Source organism: Nelumbo nucifera, chromosome 1 (assembly GCF_055504915.1).
Source record: "Nelumbo nucifera cultivar China Antique chromosome 1, China Antique-T2T, whole genome shotgun sequence".
In the NCBI taxonomy this organism is placed as follows: Eukaryota; Viridiplantae; Streptophyta; class Magnoliopsida; order Proteales; family Nelumbonaceae; genus Nelumbo; species Nelumbo nucifera.
In genome coordinates, this window is record NC_142649.1 from 113683312 (window position 1) to 113704254 (window position 20943).

Sequence of the window (20943 nt, forward strand, 5' to 3'; positions counted from 1 at the left end):
AACACTGAAAGGAAGAAGGTTGAAAGGTTGGCAAGTGTAGCCTTAATTAAAGTCGGCCTACCCCCTATTGAAATGTAATTCTTTTTCCAAACCGCCAAGCACTTATCAAATTTCTCCACAATAAGGGCCCAAAAACTACTTTCTTTAGGGTTGGCTCCTAAGGGTAGCCCTAAGTATGTCAAAGGCCAAGAAGAAATATTGCAACCTAAGAATTCTGCAATGGACTCAATCTCCCTATTCTCCAAGTTTACTCCAACACACAACTTTTATCAAAATTTACCTTCAAGTTGGAGACCCTCTCAAAAGTACTTATTAAAATCTTAAGGTTCCCCATTTTTCTCAACTCATTCCCTTCACAACAATAACATCAACAAATTGAAGGTGAGTTACTGGAATGCCTCTGCTCCCTATTCTCCATCCCTATATTTGGCCCTCCTCATCTGCTTTGGAGATCATCCTACTAAAGACATCAGCAACAAGTGTAAAGAGGAAAGGGGAGTGGATCCCCTCGTCTTAAGCCTCTATCGGCTGGAAAAAAGTCCTTAACCACCCCATTCACCAACACTGAATAACGACAAGAGTTTAGGCATCCTCTTATCCAATTACACCATTTATCCCCAAATCCACGTCTTCTTGACACCTCCAGTAGGAAACTCCAATCCGCTAAGTCATAGGCTTTCTCCAAGTCCAGTTTGCAAACAAATCCTTTCCTGCTCGATCTCCTTATCTCTTCCACACTCTCGTTTGCAATAAGGATTTGATCTGTAATTTGTCTATCCTGTATAAAGGCTCCTTGTGCTTGGCTAACGAGAGAGGGGAGAACTGCTTTGATCCTCCTAGAGAGCACTTTTGCCAGAATCTTATAGATGCTTGTCACCAGGCTAATTGGCCGAAAATCTTTGGGGTGTCTGGCATCATTCTTTTTGGGAATTAAGGCTATAAAGGTGGCATTGATTTCAGGACTCACAAAATGTTTATCCTCAAATTCTCTAAATACTCCAATTAAGTCTTCTTTGACTATGTCCCAACAGTCCTGATAAAATGCCATTGTAAATCCGTCAGGACCCGATGCCTTAGCCCTATCCATAGAAAAAACAGCTTGTTTAATTTCCTCTTCCTCAATCATTCTTTCCAGCCATCCCTTATCCGTTTGGTTCAAAGTTGGCCAATTCTCCTCCCCTACTATTAACCGATTCTCTAAGGGTCTTTGAAAGATGGATTTGAAGTGATCCACAATCCTACTGGCAATCTCCTCTTGAGAGGTTATCTCCACACCATCCACCTCGAGCTTTAGTATCAAATTTTTCCTCCTTCTCCCATTAGCCAAAGCATGAAAGAATTTGGTATTCCCATCCCCTTCCTTGATCCACTTATGTCTAGATTTTTGTCTCCAAGAGATCTCCTCCCTCAACAAAGTCTCCTCTAACTCCTTTTTCAGTTTCCTCCTCATTTCTCTGTCTCGCTCATCCATCATCCCTTGGGATTCTTTTGCATCTAACTCCTCAATCTGAACCAATAATCTAGCTTTTACCTCCTCCACTCTTCCAAATTGATCCTTATTCCATTCTTTTATTTTGCCTCTCAACCGTTTTAATTTTTTGTGGAATCTAACCCCATCCCATTTCACTTCTCTCATCTCTTCACTCCACCATTCCTTAACCTTAGGCGAGAAGTCTGGGTGAGTCAGCCACATATTTTCAAACCTGAATGGTCTAGGTCCATTACCAAGAGGTTCTTGTCCTACTTCTATAGGGTAGTGATCAAAGGTTATCCTAGGTAGAGCCTTAGCCACCAAACCTCTCCAATGGCTCTCCCAACCCTCATTAAATAGGAATCTATCAAGCTTTGAGCAGATTGGGTTTTCATGGAAGTTGGACCAAGTGTAGGTAGCCTGTAGTAAAGGAAGCTCCCGTAACTCACAAGAATTTATGAAGTCATTGAACTTCCCCATACTAGTTGTAATGGCCTGCCTAGGATTATTTGACTCATTTGTGAATCTTATTGCATTAAAATCCCCCCAAACACCAAGGACCTTCCCACAAACCTTGAATTCCATGAAGCTCCTCCCATAACTCATTCCTCCCTCTGTGATTATTTGGACCATACACATTTGTTAGCACCCAAATAAATCCATCTTCCACCATTCTGAATTTTAGGGATATAGTGAAGTTTCCTATTAGCTCCTCTACTGGTTCTACGAAGTCCCCCCGAGGCTCCCCAGGACGGAGCTGAGCACCATCTTACCCCTCTTATTTTCCAGATCTCCCTGACCCACCTTCTATCCAATTCAGCTAATTTTGTCTCCTACAACATCACAACATCAGGTCTTTCTCTCCTAAGTAGCTCCTTAATCGATCTCCTTTTTCTGACACTACCCAAACCCCTTACGTTCCAGCTTATTATCTTCATTACCTTTCAAGAATTTAGCCCTCCAATATAGTGTTCCTTCATTTAGAACCCTTCTTTCTTTCCCATCTGCCACTGAACTCAATATCCCCTTCAATGTCCATTATTAGTCTCACTACTTCAGACTTTTTCTTCTTTTTTCTACCCTTATTTCCCACTGACTTCCTATTCTACCCCTTATTTCCCAATTCCTGCCCCAATCTATTGGTTCTTGCCTATGATTCAGGGTTTTCTAGAGCCACCTCTATCATTTCCTCCTTTTGTTTATATTCCTCCGGCAGGGCACAAATCTACTCCCAAATCCATTCTAACTCCTCTTGTTTCCTTTCTAACAACCCAACTCCCTTCTCTGATTGGACTCCATCATTATCAATCGCCACTTCCCTACTATCAATTGGTTGGTCTTGTTGGGATTCTAGGACATCTGCTACAGGCAGAGAACCCAAGTTAGTATCTAAAACCAAATGGACAGGCTTACCTGGAATTAGCATAGATGGTTGCATGTGGACCGGCTGTTGGGTATCAATTCTTGGAGTCAGGACTAAGCCCTTCCCTTTTTCCGAACTCAACCGTGGAAGCGGACTAGGTACAACCAATACTTCCTCACCCTCTACAGTCATAGAAACTTCACTTCTCTTTCCCTCTGCGTGAATCCTTAGGTAAGGCTCCAAGTTTGATTCCTATCTCTCTGGTCTGATGTCCTGACTAGGCTGCACATATGGAATGGACCCGTTTATTGGTCGGGATGCTCCCTGCCCTACCTCTTTAAGTGTTCCCAACTCCACCTATCTTTTGTATAGCATACCCAGTTTGGGAAAGATCTGTTTGCCGCTGCCAAGGCTCACTCTTCTTTGCGTTTTGATATTACCAGAATCTTGCGAATCCGTCTCCTCCTCTAGGAATAACAGTTCAGTGTTTAGGCTACCCTCTTCCAGTATATCTCTTGGTTTTTAGAGGTCGATACTTCCCAAGCTAATGGTTTCTTCCAAATCTGAATCGGAATCAGAAAGTTCTTCATCGTCTGTCACTCTTTCCGAATCAGAGTCGAAAACCTCACTATTCTTCACACTCCTGGGGTTACGGCATTCATGTTCCTTATGTGGCATCTTCTTCGAGGGTCTCCACTGTAACGAGCTGGAGACCTTCGCTGAACTGTCCGAACGAGAGAAAGGGCTTGAGGAAGACGATGGTATACGGATTTTACTATCTACCTGAGGAGCCAACCTTGTCACGTGCTCCTTTAAGTTGTCGCGCGCCCCCCTCACTCTTGGGTCTTTTAAGCATAGCCCACTTAACTTTTCGGGCTGTTGTAAGGCTTAAGTGTTCCTTGTAACTGATGTTAGTGGGACAGTTTCAGCTACTAGTCCTTTCTTTCTTTCTTTTTTCTTATTGTTCTTATCCTAGGATATGCCGCCAGGGGCATACTTGTAATTTTGTCTTTTTTATAAAGATTATAGAAGACTGGCGGCTGCCAGTACTGAGTTTGCTTTTCTTTCTATCATCTGTACCTCTCTCTCTCTCTCTCAATTACCACAAGCAACAACATGGTATCAGAGCGGAATTTCTGGGCTGGAGAAGACCTACGATCCTAGCATCAGCCTTTGTAAAGAGGATTGGGCGTGGTTACTTTTCTATCAACAAAAAAAAACCCTAGCGGTGGCTGGTCTCAGTTCTCTTTGGCAGCTGCACTTACAGAAACCCTAGCGGCGGCTTGTGTTTTCAATCTTCTCTGGCGGCTGTGCTTGCAGAAACCCTAGTAAGTCCCGTGGTTGTACTGCTGCTGAAACCCTAGTGGCCCCAAGCGACAGTTACTGAAAAACCCTAGTTGTGTTTGGCCGTGGGATGGTGTCGGTCTGCTGAAACCCTAATCGAAGGAGGGTGTTGATGGTGCAATGAAACCCTAGCAGGTTCTGATCTAGTGCTGAACAGGTGTGGTTTTGTTTCAGTTTATCTCAGTATTCTTTATCCAATGGTGCGTAGGGCTTATGCCTTGATTATATGATTACTAGTTTGAATAATTGGATAGTTAGAGTGGGGGAACCACATTCAGACTGACAGTAATGTCTGTATTGGTGGTGCTGAACCGATGACCGGACTATTTATTGTTCTGTTTGGACGTTGTAGTGACTGATCTCTTATTCTCAGCAATAGTTCTTGTGCTCTCAGCAATATTCAATAGTTTGTTGCTCGCATTCTAGGAGTAAACCCTGAGTTGCCACATTCCAGTTGTGGCGGCTGTGTTGTTAGGTGGCATTTGGACTGGTTGGTTGTAATATTCAATGGCAAGTCATGAACTGACCTCACCAGGGAACGCCCCAACCCACAACACAGCAGGTATCGGAGGTGAAACCATGGTTTTTTCCATGCCAATTACCCCCTTGAACGGTCTGAACTACCTGGAGTGGACTAAGAGTGTAAAACTCTATGTAACGGCAAGGGGTAAGGCCGGTTACATCAATGAAAGGGTGAAAGAACCCAAGGGTGAGATGGCTGAACATGATAGGTGGAACCAAGAAAACAGTATGGTGATGTCTTGGCTCCTCGCAGCCATGGAACCTGATGTGAAAAAGAATTTTATGTGGGCAAACACCGCCAGTGAGATCTGGGAACAGGCCAGAATTACCTATTTTGAGCGAAGGCATTATGCCAAGATTTACCAACTACAAGCTGAGTCCTCAACATGTAAACAGGGAAACCGTAGCTTGTCCTCATATTTATCAGCTCTTACCTCCATATGGAAGGAGTTGGACCATTATCAGGCCATAGAGTGGAAGCACGATGATGATGCTAAGGCCTACAGGAAGCTGATCTCTCAGCAATAAGTGTTTGCTTTCTTGTTAGGGCTGAACCCTGTATATGAACCATTAAGAGTGCAGATCCTAGGAAGCAAAGAAATGCCTATAGTACACGAAGTATACTCCCTTGTCCAATCTGAAAAAAGCAAGCGAAGTGTGATGGTTACAGCTAAGGGGGAGCAACAAGTTGTGTATTGCATGTCCCTCATCCTCAGAGTCACATAGTCAGTCAAATAAGAGTCAAATTTTGTTGTGGCACGGCCGTTTAGGTCATGTTTCTTTCGAAGTAATAAAATGCTTGTTCCCACTTTTATTTAAGTCGTGTTAAGTGTCAGAGTTCATGTGTCAAACGTGTCAGTTGAGTAAACAATGTAGAACAACCTTTCATTCAAGCAATAAAAGATCAAATGTTCCTTTTCATGTTGTGTATTCTGATGTATGGGGGCCTACAAATGTAATCTTTGAGGGTGGATATAAGTATTTTATTACATTGATTGATGATCACTCTCGCTATACACGAGTAATCTCTATGCGTAGCAGAGATGAGGTTCCAAAGATAGTGAAAGACTTCCAGAGGATGGTGTTTACACAGTTCCATGTTGAAATACAGATCTTCCAATCCGATAATGCGAAGGAATACTTCCATGGGGAGCTAAATGAGTTCTTCGCCTCCCATGGGTCTATCCATAGAAGCTCATGTGCCAGAACACCACAGCAAAATGGGGTTGCAGAAAGAAAAAACAAACACCTCCTTGAGGTAGCCCGCGGGATGATGTTACACATGAATGTCCCAAAAAGGTTTTGGGTGGATGCTATACTTACACGTATGTCATCAACCGCATGCCCTCTAGAGTATTGAATTACATGGCCCCTCATCAGTTACTGTACCCTCAGTCACCTTTATTTTCCATCCCCATGAGAGTCTTTGGTTGTCGGGCCTTTGTCCATGATTTGTCTCCATCCAGAGGTAAGTTAGACCATCGGTCCATTCCTTGTGTCTTCCTGGGGTACCCATCCTCTCAAAAGGGGTATCGGTGTTTTGACCCAGTTAGTCGTAAATATTTTGTGTCTATGGATGTGTCCTTTGAGTCCGAGCCGTTCTTCCCTCCTCAGGGGGAGAGCCGTAGTGTGGAAGAGGAGAAGCAGGTTCAGGCGTCTCTTCCTTCTATTCCAGACCTCACTCCCTTCTGTGTCTTCCAACGTACTCGTCGGAGAGATCAGCAGTGTGATAGAAATGTGGAGCAGCCAAACACTGAGCAACTGACATCATCAGAATCCCAAGAGGTAAGTCCAACCCCTAACCCTACTCCCATTGTGGACGACCTAGACATCCCTATTGCTCAACGAAAGGGAGTCAGGTCTTGCACTACCAAACACCCCATTACCCACTTTGTTTCCTATGACCACATCTCTCCCTCGTACCGAGCCTTCCTATCAGCAGTTGACTGCATCCCTGTTCCCAAAAATGTTGCAGAAGCCTTAAAATACCCTGAATGGATAGATGCCATGAAGGAGGAGATTGATGCCCTCAACAAAAATCAGACTTGGAAATTGATGGATCCTCTAGAGGGGAAAGAACCCGTGGGGTGCAAATGGGTGTTCATAGTTAAGCACAAGGCAGATGGAACAGTTGAAAGGTACAAAGCAAGACTAGTAGCCAAAGGGTACACACAGGTATATGGAGTTGACTATGATGAGACTTTTGCTCCGGTGGCTAAGATGAACTCGATTAGGGTTCTCCTATCCTTAGCTGCTAACTTTGACTGGGAATTGCATCAAATGGACATAAAGAATGCCTTCCTGAATGGTGACTTGGAAGAAGAGGTATACATGCTACGGAAGTCTCTCTACGGCTTAAAACAGTCTCCCAGAGCCTGGTTCAATAAGTTTCACATGGCAGTTCAAGAGATGAGTTCCAACAGTGCCAGTCTGATCATACACTTTTTGTAAAGAGATGTCAGGAGCAGGTTGTCGTATTGATAGTGGATGTAGACGATATCATCATTACAGGGAGTTGGAGTTCAGAGATACAGAAATTGAAACAATTCCTTGCATCCAAATTTGAAGTGAAAGATCTAGGACTCCTAAAGTATTTCCTTGGGATCGAAGTTGCCCGCTCAAAAAGGGGTATCTTTGTCTCTCAAAGGAAATACACCCTTGATCTATTACAGGATACAGGTAAATTAGGTGCAAGGCCGGCAGACACTCCTATGGATGCAGACCACAAGCTAGGTGACTGTATTGGTGAACCTCTGAAAGATGTAAAGCAGTTTCAAAGGTTAGTGGAAAGCTGATTTATCTATCCATGACTCATCCAGATATTGCCTATTCAGTTGGAGTTCTGAGCCAGTTTATGCACTCTCCTAAGAAGCCACACATGGAGGCAGCAGAGAGAGTCCTTAGATACCTGAAGAAACATCCAGGAACATGCCTACTATTCAGTAAACACAATCACCTAAAGGTGGAAGTCTTTACAGATGCTGATTGGGCAGGAGTCGTGGATGATAGAAAGTCAACTAGTGGGTAGTGCACATTTGTGGGAAGAAATCTGGTGACCTGGAAGGGCAAGAAGCTAAGTGTGGTAGTAAGATCAAGTGCAGAAGCCGAGTATAGAGCTATGGCACATGGGGGTAGTTGAAGTCCTTTGGCTAAAGAACCTCCTAGGTGAGCTTGGAGTTGTTGTTCATAATCCTATGTCTCTTTACTGTCACAACAAGGCTGCAATAAACATCGCCAGCAACCCGGTCCTACATGAGAGGACTAAGCATATTGAGGTGGATAAGCAATTCATAAGAGAGAAACTGGAAAAAAGGGAAATTTGTATCCCTTATGTCAACTCCAAGGAACAACTTGCTGATGTCCTCACAAAAGGACTTCCGTGTTCGTGGCACAATGAGCTATGTGACAAGCTGGGCATGATAGACATCTTCAACCCAACTTGAGGGGGAGTGTTGTAAGGCTTAAGTGTTCCTTGTAACTGGTGTTAGTGGGATAGTTTCAGCTACTAGTCCTTTCTTTCTTTTTTTTTTCTTATTGTTCTTATCCTAGGATATGCTGCCAGGGGCATACTTGTAATTTTGTCTTTTTTATAAAGATTAATATAAATAGAAGACTGGCGACTGCCAGTACTGAGTTTGCTTTTCTTTCTATCATCCGTACCTTTCTCTCTCTCTCTCTCAATCACCACAAGCAACAACACAGGCCTATTGGGCCCAGAATTACAATTTAGAGATGGGCCTGTTGGTTGGACCCCCGTGCATATTCCTGAGGCTACCAATACCTCTGCCCGACCCAATGAATCACCTCCCTCCTGTATTGCACTCAGACCATTCCTCTCCACTGGAGTAAATTGCTTAGGTCCACAAGCAACTGCCTGAGCAAAAGAAACTTTGGTTTTCCCACCGTTGCCCTGTGTAACACGTCTAACACTTCTAATGGTTTCCTAATCTGAGTCTTTTGGCCTGCCTAAAGGCTGTGCTTCCATTCTTGTGAAAACTCCTTGTTTCTTTTTTACAGCCACTTTCAAACTGCCACGTAGCTGCAGCTCCTCCACCACTTCGTCTTCCTCCTGCCTTGCTTCTCTCCACAGGGTAGCTTTAATGGAGGACAGTAACCACACTGAGAAGAACAAACCCTCCACAACTACATTCACATTCCTCGGTATATCTTCTGGTTTTACACCACCTAGCAAAATGGCTGCACTTTGCAGGTCTCCCCAAAAAACACCATCAAGGCGAGCTCCACACAACAAAGCAATTGAGTTTGCTGTTTTTTTATTCCAGAGATGGAATGGCAACCCAAGCACTCGAGCAATTACATTATCTTCCACTAAGAACACTTTTGAATTTGATGAAAATGACCATTTAAAAACCGAGAAGGCTCCCAAATCATCTTGGATACTTAGGGCTCTAACATTTACCTAGTTTTCAAGATGGTCCAACATTGCCTTAGCAGGGTCGAACGGGGTCACAATAAAGGTGCTTCTTAGCTCCATCTTGCTCTTCAACATTTCTGCAACTTTCCACCAATCTATCACCACCCCTCCAGCTTCAACCACTAGCATTCTATCCCATTTTCCTTTTGTTCCCTCTACTACCAATGAAGGGTCCCTCCTACTATTTGCCATAGCCACAAACTTTTTCTTTGTATCCTCTTTTTTACACAAAAACTAGCTTCTAATTTCTGGTCGTTGTCCCCTTTCATCAACTTTCATATTCTCTTTATTCTCCATTCTTCTTCTATATAGAAAATTTGTTAGTGTCCCAACAATCCCTCTCCACCCTTGATCATTCTTCCCTTGAGGAAGACAAATCATTTGTTTCCTTCCTTTAGAGAAATATTCAGTTAAAGAAATAAATGCACCTTTTGCATTCCTCTTGTTCTCCAGCATACAATCTCCCATTTTATCACGTGATCCTTCTTACCTTCTCCCGGCTCCTATCAACGTGATCCTTCTTCCCTAGGTGGTATCCTAAACATAGATAGGAAATAGGTTGGTAGGTTAGCTAATGTGGCTCTTATCAACGTGATTCTTCCCCCAAAGAAATATGGTTTTTCCTCCAAGAAGTCACTTTCTTTTGAAGCCTCTCCACCACTAGACACCAAAAACTACTTTCCCTAGGGTTTGCCCCTAACGGAAGCCCCAAGTAGGTCATAGGCCATGACAAAATAGAACACCCTAAGCTTCTTGCTATAGCTTCCACCTGACTGTCCTCCAAGTTAACCTCGGCTACACAACACTTCCCAAAGTTGACACTCAGATTTGACACCCTCTCAAAATTCCTAACCGGACCCTTGAGATTTCTCACCTTCTCAATATCGTCCCCTTCACAGAAAATCAAAATATCATCTGCAAATTGGAGATGGGTGACCGAAATACCATCCCTACCCATCCTCCACCCTTTAATCATTTCTTCCCTGTCAGCCTTTGAGATCATTCTACTAAGCACCTCTGCTATTAGAGTAAAGAGGAAGGGTAATAGAGGGTCCCCTTGTCTGCTACATCTACAAGCTAGGAAAAAGTCTTTCACCACTCCATTAACCAAGACAAAGTAATGGCATGAACTCACACACCCAAAAATCCAACTGCACCATTTATTCCAGAAGCCACAATTTCTCATTGCTTGTACCAAGAATTGCCAATCCGCCAAGTCATAGGCCTTCTCTAGATCCAACTTACAAACAAAGCCTATTCTTTTGGATCTCCACATATCCTCCACACATTCACTAGCAACTAGGACCTGATCTATTATTTGTCTTCCTTGAACAAATGCCCCTTAGGCTTGGCTTATTAGGGATGGGAGAACTACTTTCAGCCTCAAAGACAACACCTTAGCCAATATTTTGTAAGTGCTAGTTACCAAACTAATTGACCCATAATCCTTAGGGTGGATAGCATCTGGTTTCTTGGGGACTAAGGCCAAAAAAGTCGCATTGACTCCTAGGCTTACTATATGAGTCTTAGTGAATTCCTTAACAGCGTCACATAAATCCTCTTTCAAAACGTCCCAACAATCTTGGTAGAAAGCCATAGTAAAACCATCCAAACCTTGCGCCTTAGATCTATCCATTTCCCTCCTGATCTCCTCTTCTTCAATGTTCCTTTCTAACCACCTTGCTTTTTCTCCATCTAACCTCGGCCATTCCAATCCTTCTATAGGCACCCTCTCATTCAATGTCCTTCTAAAGATAGCTTTAAAATGGTCTACAAAGGTTCCAGCTATCTCCTCCTGATTGGTAATTACCTGCCCTTCTACCTCTAATCTATCCACCAAGTTCTTCCTCCTACCATTTGCCAACTCATGAAAGAATCTAGTATTCCCATCTCCCTCCTTAATCCACTTATGCCTTGACTTCTGCCTCCATCAGATCTCTTCTCTGAGTAGAACCTCTTCTAGATCCTTTTTTAATTGCCTTCTTGATTCTTTATCCTACTCACTAAACAATCCTTGGGCTTCCCTCTCATCCATCTCTTCAATTTGTGTGAATAAATTCAGCTTTTGTTCCTCTACCCTACCAAATTGATCTTTATTCCACTCCTTCAACTTGACTCTCAATCTCTTCGGCTTTTGATGGAATTTGACTCTTTTCCACTTTATTCCCCTTAACTCCTCATTCCAGCAATCCTTCACTATGTTTCCAAATTTCAGATGAGTTAACCACATATTCTCAAATCTAAATGGTTTTGGTCCACTAATTAGGGATTCCAACCCAATCTTGATGGGGCAGTGGTCTGATGTAACCCTAGGCAAGGCTCTAGAAACCAGATTTCCCCAATAGTTTTCCCATTCTAGATTGAATAAAAACCTATCCAGCTTTGAACAGAGAGGATTATCTTGAAAATTGGACTAGGTGAATCTAGCTTGCATTAACAGAATTTCTTTTAGCTCACAATCTTCTATAAATCCGTTAAATTTCCTCATGCTTGTTTTGACAATACAAGATTACTAGATTTCTCTGAATATCTTGTGACATTAAAATCCCCTCCTAAACACCAAGGCCCATCCCATAAACCTTGAATTGCGAACAATTCCTCCCAAAATTCATTCCTTTCTCTGTAGGTATTAGAGCCATACACATTAGTAAGCACCCAACAAAATCCATCCTCCACATTCTTGAATTTAATGGAGACAGAGGATCTACCTACTAACTCCTCCACCGCTTCCACCACCTCATTCTTCCAAATGGTGACAATTCCTCCAGAAGCTCCCCAAGATGGAGCTGAGGACCAACTAACACCCCTAGTCCTCCAAAAGCTTCTCATCCACCTTCCATCTAGCTCAGAGAGCTTCGTCTCTTGCACCATAACAATATCAGGCTTCTCTCTTATTAATAAATCCTTTATTACCCTCCTTTTCCTCGCACTTCCCAATCCTCTCACATTCCAGCTGATAATTCTCATGGATAAACTTGCAAAATAGTCCCTCCTGAACTCGACTCCTTACCTAGAGTTCTTCCTCCTCTCTCCCCTTCCGCTAAACTCAAGATCAGCCTCGATGTCAAATATTAGCCTTTGCACCTCAGTTCTTTTCTTCTTCTTGTACTCCTTTTTCTTCTCTTTTCCCTCAGGTTTCCTATGGTAAGTTTTAATTATGTCATTCCCCACCCCTAGGTCAACCTCTTGATAACTTCTTCATGTTTTAGGATTCAATTTTGTCCCCTCAACATCATCTATTTCACCACTCTCTCCTTCCTCACTAGGCAAACCCTTTTGCTAATGATTCTCTTCCAAGTAACCTTCCTTCATTCTAATTGCCTCAACTTCCATACAAATCGGCTTCCAAATTCTCTCCACCTCCTCCCCCACACCCTCACAAGGAACTGACTCTTCCTTCTCCTTAAGTTCATGATTTCCACCAGCACCTTCACCACTTCCTTTAGATACCAAATCTGCTCCTTCCAGGTGGAATAATAGAGTATCTGCAACAGGCTAAACACACATATCAGTAGCAAAAACCGAATGGACACCCATACCTGATTACTGAGTAGAAGAAATAGGAGCAAACAAGGCTTGTGGCTAAGACATTACTGGTAGTGCCCCGTCCATCCCTTTAGTTGGCAATTACAGTGAAGTGGTTAAGGTTAATATTTCACCTTTGTCCATTCTTACCACCAAACAAGCATGTTCCTTCTCCTTCCTTCCTAGCCTATCTTCACAGATCATCAGAGAGTCCTGTGACTTTGTACTAATTTCGTTTATGGTCTAAGAGGTTGGAGTTGCTCCATCATGGAAAGGGGGGTTGATAAGCCTGGCTTCCGAAGCTGAACTTCCATTCCTCCTCACCTCCGCATCTTCCCCTTGAGAGCTTCCTTCTAGAAAAAGAATCTCTGTGTTAAAACTTCCTTCCTGGAGCATGTCTAGGTTTTCTTGCAAGTCAAGACTTCCCAAACTCTGTTTTAGTCGCGTCTTCAGCACCACTATCTTCTTCATCTAAGTAATCATTGTCTTCAACAAGGTCTAGATCCCGCCATTTTATGCTTTTGGGGTTCCGCCTATCCAGGGATAAATGGTTTACCTTCTTGGTCGGAATCCATTGCAGTGACGAAGTGGCCGAACCTGCAACTTGCGCGCAAATATGAGAGGAGGAGCTAAAAGGAGAAGAAAATAGATGGATTTTACCATCTATTGGAGGCTCCCCCTTCCCAAACACATGTAACTTAAGTGAGTCACGTGCCCTCTTTAGGTGAGACTTGATTTGGGCAGACTTAAGTTGAGGACACGGCCCACCCTTGGTTTCTTTAATAGGCCCAACAATTTTTTGAGGCCCACGCGTGCTTACTTGCATTGGCACGTGAGGCTTTACCACTTCACACTCAGTGCCTGGGACACCCGGCTCAGGTTCACCCTTTTTTGGCTCGAACTGGTCTGAAACCTTTAATCTTCCTTCATAACTTGAATTTAAAACCTCCTTCTTGCCGCCTTTAACCATCTAAGCATAAGATTTACTGCACTCCCTTCTGATAGCTTGCACTCCACGTAGTTGACCACCCATCTACCCCTTCTCTTTTAAAGTCTCCAGTTTTTGCTTACCCAAATCATGAAATATAGATCAACCTTTGAGATTACCAATCTCCTTGTTCCACGTAGGGCCTCTTCTTCTACCTTCTCATCCCCTTCCTTGCGAGCCTCCCTCCACATGTAGCTTCTATGGAGGAAGCCAGCCAAACTGAGTAGAAGCAACCTTCCACGTTTATCTCCACTTTTCTGGGTATGTCTTCTGGTTTCACTCCGTTCAATAGAAGAGCTGCTGATCGAAGGTCCCCCCAAAAGGCTCTGGAAAGATTACCACCACATAACAGTGCAATGGATGCAGCCACTTCCTGTTTCCACAAATGAAAGGTAAGACCAAGAACTTGTACCACCACCCCGTCCTCAGTGAAGAACTCTTTAGAGTTAGATGAAGGGTTCCACTTAGAGATTGTAATCACACCATATTCAGATAGTAAACTGATAGCTGAGAGCTCTAACTTATCTTCAGTCAGATCAAGCACCGCTTTACTGTTCTCAAAAGGTGTTAGAATAAACATCCCTTTTAACTTCAGCTGTAATACAAGCAGGTCTGCAACTCTCCTCCAATTGCTAACCGGATTTTTAACTTGAACCACATATTTATCTTCCCACTCTTCTCTCCTGGAATAGCCAACCAGCCTGTTCTGTCCAAAGGCTAGTAGCTCTTGGACCTGGTCTTCATCTTCAGTTGAAAGTTTGATGGTTTTACCATTCTCCTTCAGTAGATCCAAACGCAAGGTTTCCAGGTGGGGGTTAAACTCTTCCAGTATTCCATTGATTTTCTTCCATCCAAGTCCCTGTCTACCTTCAGGAAAGCAGACTAGTTGCCTCCTTCCTTTCCCGAAATATTCAGAAAGAGCTAAGTAACCACCTTTACTGTTTCTTCTGCATTCTACAACATACCTCTTCCCTTCTTGAGTTCTCAATTCCTTCCAATTTCCTTGTTTACCTTTGAGGCATGCTTCATTCGCATATTCCCTAAACCATTTAATCACTTCCATACCTTGCAACAGCACTGTGGCCTTCTTCCCTTCCCTAATCTTCAAGCTTGCCCCTCCTTTGTTTTTCAGCTCTTCAAGCAGAAACTCCTTGGCTTCAACCTTCAGCATTCTCCTCCATCTTCCTGCAGCCACAAGCCCATCCATAGTCGAATCTTCTTTCCTTCTCTAGATGTTCCTTAACCCTAATCCATCAAACTTCTTGCTTCTGCTTGGATATCTCAGATTCCTTCTAAGGTGGCATTCCTCATATCAACAGCAGTGTTAGGGAAGTGTTTGATGAAGAACATAACAAACCCATCCTTTATATTTTTAGCATTCACTTTTTTTCCTTAGCGAAAATATCTATGCCTAAAAAAGTAAAAATCCTTTGAACCTATGGAAGACCAACCACAGCTCGTTGGTAATACACACTCTCATATATATATATATATATATATATATATATGAGAGAGAGGGAGGGAGATTACAGGTAAAATTGATAACTTAAACTTAGACTCTTCCAACGATGAACGCAGTGCTTGTTAAATTTCCTATCACAAATATCTGTCAACTAATAATTCATGAAAAAGAAACTGGTAAACAGTGACTTCATGCAAGTATAAAGAAACATTCATGAAAAACATATTACTCTGTGCTTACATCAGTAGATGGCAGTTGGAGCCAAACAAGAAATGCAAACTTCATGTGGTAGTACAATGGAACCCTGAAAATCAAAAAACACAGTCCAAGGGATTTAAAATATCATAAATTATAGAGACTTAACAAATTTTAACGGCAATGCCTTGTCAAACAGAAAGAAAAGTTGGATAGTGAATACACATTCATCCAAATGTGCAATATCAAGTACTTTGCCAAAGATAAGCCATGTGATTGCAAAATAAAAATTCAAAAAAAAAAAAAGTCTAATCCAGAATTTTGCATGCATTGAACCATATATTATAAAAAGATTCTTAACCAAATATTTTTTGTCAAACAAGAATAGCAGAACATTTGAAAAAGGAATCAGAATGAACAGTTATAAATTGCTCTTATAAAATTTACACACATTAATTTTAAGCCAATTTTTAATGTAAATTCCATATCCAATAACATGTCAAACTGTTTGTCCTTGCATATAATAAGCCCATGCAATTTCATAAGTGGACCTCTAAAACATAGTTAATCAGTCTATCAACTTTTTTTTTATCAGCAAGAACCAGTCTATCAACTTTGTCATCCATAAGTAGTCTATTAGCGCATATTTCTGACCTGATATCATACTGCTCTTCAGTTGGAGAGAAAAGACCTCAAAGGGGGCTTTTCCCCATAATCAAACAACCAGCTTTCTATCCTTGTTGCAAAATCAATAGATATAGTTTATGAATCAAGTGAAGGTGCTTCCATCACCAAATAGTGATGTCAATGGTTTTCATCAATCCTTACTCTCTTACTTAAAACTCCTAGAAAACTTTTGTCCAGTCGCAAATTTTGAAAAGTAGGTATTCAAATATCAAATTTCTTAAGAAGGCTAGATCAAGACATAATTTCTTCTAATCCAATCATTTGATTAGTTTGAAGTTTGGATATTTTGAAGCTTAAAGAAGTGTATAAGAGACCCTCCAAACCTCAAACTAACCGTACTAAAGGAAGAATTTTATCAAGAGAGGTTACTGTTGCTAGTCTTTTTGGACTGTCAACAGTATCAGTCAAATGTTGACCAATGGGGCCCACATCTAGGGTTGAACAAACAGTGCTTGTGATTTAAGTTTCAATTAATTGGGTCAATTGTTAATGAGTTGCAGTAGTTCTTTTAGTTAGGGAAAATTGGGATCTATTTTGTCCTTTTATTCCTTGTTTCTTAAATATAAAGATATTTTAATGAGTCTAATTCATAAAGTTTTATGTCATTCAGTATATGTCCAATAAATAGTTTGAATAGAACACTTGTGGGGTAACAGAAAATAGTAAGAATTTGCTACATAAATATTCTAAATAGTGAACAATTAAAAAAAATCAAGGAGAGGAAAAAGTACTAAGAAAGAGGGGTTTGAGAGAGCCAGAAATTTTTCAATATTTTTTTTAATCTAGAGGGAAGTGAAGATAGAAAAATGCATGTATAGGTCAAAACGTGTGAGAGAACTTGAGTCATGCAAACTAACAGATGGGGAAGATGGTAGTTCTGGATTATAGAGGCAATAATGAGCCAAGCCTTTCCAATGTCCATGTTTAGCACTTTAGCTCTTGGATGCTGGCTACAGAAGGAGTTTAGGGGAATCTTCTATGGTGATTTGATAAGAACTTTACAATCTACCCAATAAAGTCTTAACCCAAACTATTTGATGACTTAAAAAGAAATTTACCAGAAACCTTTCAGTCATCTCATCCCAGCATCCCCCCTCCAAAATAGGAAATAAAAAATCAAATAAAAAAGAACCACTCTTCATCCTCTAGTCGTAGAAGAGATCAAATTGCAGTTGTATAGTCTGTATTAGGATCTAGGGCCCAGCTGGGATTGGTGGGATATTCTTCAGGGATGATAGAAGCATTCTTTGGCCTGGATACTAACCCCTGTAAGCAGAAGTAACATCTACCCTAGGTGTTTGTTTAGGCAATCAGCTTCAACCCTCATCCTTATCCATAATCCATTGAAGAAGATAAGGCTGAAACTTGGGCCGGGTTGGCCCTAACCCAACCCCAAAAAATTGGGTTGGGTTGGGTCAGGTTGATGTTCGGGTTCGGGTTAGGGTTAGGGTTGAAATTCATGAACCTGACTTTACTTTGGGTTGGGTTAGGGTTAACCCCTTAGCCAACCTGGCCCAACCCGAACCCGACTCTATAGTGCATGCCAATATAAATATATGTTATATGTAATATATAACATACATTGATTTGTTTAGATGCATGATATTTGTATAGCCCCACCACATAGATGTATTTCTTTTAAGATAATCACTTCACTTAATCCTAATCAGAAAGACTAAAACCTTAATGATATTATTTTATGTTTTTTTGAAAATTTTATTCTTCATCTCCTCTATGTTGTTTGCTGCCCAAGAAAGATCTATAGTAAGCCATAACTCATAATAAACTATAGTTATTTCTAACACTTGTTTTTCTGAATTGTGTACCAAAAAACAAAACAAAAAAAAATGTCAACAAACAAATACTAATGAAACATAAGATTAATATATGTAGTGATAGTTGAGTTAAGATCTAAAATCAAGAAATTTATGAGGTTTTAAGGGATGGGAAGAAGGAATTTAGTTAGGGTTAGGGTTAGGGTTGGTTGGTCGGGTTGAAGGTTGGGTTGGGTTAGGGTTAGGGTTAGGGTTGGGGTTTAGAATTTAGGGTTGGGCTAGGGTTGGCCTCAACCCGACCTAACCCGGCCCAACTTGCAGCCCTAGAAGAAGACCCAAAGAATGCAATCAATACGTGTAACAATCTGGAAATGGGCCTTGGCAATTGGCTCATTATATCAATGAAATTAGAGAAATTTCAGCATCTAGGAATGTTAAAAAAATATGGATTCTGAGGGAACTGAAATTTATTGCAAACATGCTGACTAAATTGGGGATTAGGAGGTCTTTTTGCATGGTAAGAGAAATCTTTGCCTGAGTGGTTTTTTCTGTGAAGGCTCAAGAACATCTATCCATATGTTTGCACAGCATTTTACATACTCTAATGTACTACTTTCTTTTCTTTTGACAGATGATACAAATCTTCTAAAAAAGTTTAAAGAAAAATGTCTTTACTGTTGTTGTTGTATTTTATATCTGTACCCAAGGATACTTGATCTTTTTCATTCTTTTTTTTCAACACAGTGTGAAACTGGGGGAGAGTTACAAATAATATTCTTTTCTTGTCTTTCTTCCTTTTCTCTTTCTCCTCATCTCTCTTAAACAACCCTAATCAAAACAATTATCTCTATCACAAAGACATGTTCCTCCTGGAAGAGGACTTACAAGAGGCCACTCTAGTGAAAATATACATGACTAGAGTAACCTTTCCAATCCATGGCACATGCCTCTTTGTACTCTTTTCAGGATAAACTTCCAGGCTTCCAGCCACCCCTAGTGTTCAGCACTGACTTGTTCTTTCTAACCAAACTCTGAAACAGAAACTTGTAGAGAAACAATAATGGACTCAATGCCAAGAAAGATAAAAAAGTATATATTGTTTTCTTCTAGGAAGAAGAGAAGAAAGAAAGAAGAAGAGAGAAGAAGGAAGAGAAGAGGAAGAGGAGAAGAGAAATCGACTGTTTGAGAGCCAAAACCTTCAGCTGGCAGCACCCAGCTTTCTATTTATATTAATGAGATAAAAAAAATAAAAGAGGAAAAATTACATGCTTGCCCCTGGCAGCACACCCTAATAAAAAACAATAATGAAAAACAGCAAACAAATTGACAGCACCCTTAAGACTAACAGCATAAAATACTATAACAGCAGAAACAACTAACAAATCATTCTAACAACAATCCCCCTCAAGTTGGGCTGAATATATCAATCATGCCCAACTTATCACATAGCTCATTATGTCGCAAGTATGGAGTCCCTTTGTGAGAATATCAGCCATCTACTCCTTGAAGTTAACATATGGAGTGCAGGTTTCACCCTTTTTATAATTTCTCACGTATGAAGTGCTTGTCCACTTCAATGTGTTTGGTCCTGTCATGTAGGACAAGATTAGTAGCAATGTTTATGGCTGCCTTATTATTGCAGTAGAGAGACATGGGGCTATTAACCGGGAACCCAAGCTCTCCTAGCAAACTCTTCAACCAAAGTGCTTCAGCCACCCCATGTGCCATAGCCTTATACTCAAGCTCAAGCTTAAACACTAGATCTTGCAACAACATTTTGTTTTTTACCCATGTCACTAGATTTCCTCCCACAAAAGTGCAGTACCCACTTGTAGATTTCCTGTCATCTACAACACCTACCCAATCGGCATCTATATAAACTTCCACTTTCAGATGGTTGTGCTTATGAAATAGCAAGCCAGTTCTTGGATACTTCTTTAGGTACCTAAGAATTCTTTTTGCAGCCTCCATATGTGGTGTCTTAGGGGAATGCATAAACTGACATGGAACACCAACCAGATAAGCTATGTCCGGGCATGTCATGGACAAGTAAAGTAATCTTCCCACTAGTCTTTGAAACTATTTCACATCTTTTAGAGGTTCACCATCACAATCACCCAATTTATGATCAACATCCATAGGGGTGTTTGCTAGTTTTGCACCTAGCTTGTTTGTCTTGTAGCAAATCTAGGATGTACTTCCTCCGAAAGATGAAGATACCCCTTTTTGAACGAGCAACCTCAATCCCAAGAAAATACTTTAGAGGGCCCAGATCCTTCACCTCAAATTGGGAAGCCAAAAAACTCCTTCAACCTTTGTATTTCTGAGTTACAGTTCCTTGTGATAATGATATCATCCGCATACACTACAACTTGTTCCTGACACCTCTTAACAAAGAGAGTGTGATCAAACTAACATTGTTTGAACCCTACCTACTAAACTACCAATACGAAACCTGTTGAACCATGCTCTTGGAGATTGTTTTAGGCCATAGAGGGACTTTCTCAACTTGCACACCTTATTCTCACTTCCTTTGGCACAGAAGCCTAGTAGCTGAACAATATAAGCCTCATCCTCCATATCACCATTTAAGAAGGCATTTTTCACATCAAGTTGATGCAATTCCTAGTCAAGTTTTGCAATCGATGATGAAAAAACCCAAATTGAATTCATTTTCTCTACAGGGGCAAAAGTCTCATCATTATCAATACCATAAACCTGAGAGTACCCTTTTTCTACCAACTTTGCTTTGTATCTTTCTACCATTCCATCAACCTTGTGTTTCACTGTAAACACCCACTTACACCCCACAGAGTCTTCCCCTTTTGGAAGATCCACTAACTCCCAAGTGTGATTCTTATGGAGGGCATTAGTCTCCTTCATAGCATCTGTTCATTCAAGATAAGTTAGAGCCTCTACCACATTTTTGGGTATGGGAATACTATCAACAGCAAATAAGAATGCATGGTGAGAGGGGAAAATGTGGTCATAAGATACATAGTGGGTAATAGAGTGTTTGGTAGTACACGATATGACTCCCTTTCTGTGAGTAATCGGGATGTCAAGATCATCCACAACTGAAATGGGAACAGGGGAATCAATAGGGGCAAGGATGTCTGGCTCATTTGGACTTACCTCCTGGGAGTCTAATGGCGTCGGTTGTCAGTATCTGGTAG

The 20943-nt window shown here is 41.3% G+C and overlaps 1 protein-coding gene across 2 annotated transcripts in view; it reads right to left on the reverse strand.

The window, feature by feature from the left end:
- LOC104588178 (HVA22-like protein k) overlaps positions 1–20943 on the reverse strand; it is a 44825-nt gene that overhangs the window by 7428 nt on the left and 16454 nt on the right. For both annotated transcript variants that reach the window (XM_010246017.3, XM_010246016.3), the window contains one exon: positions 15351–15414. In XM_010246017.3, coding sequence (XP_010244319.1) covers positions 15351–15414 — 64 coding nt within the window. The remainder of the gene's footprint in view (positions 1–15350; positions 15415–20943) is intronic.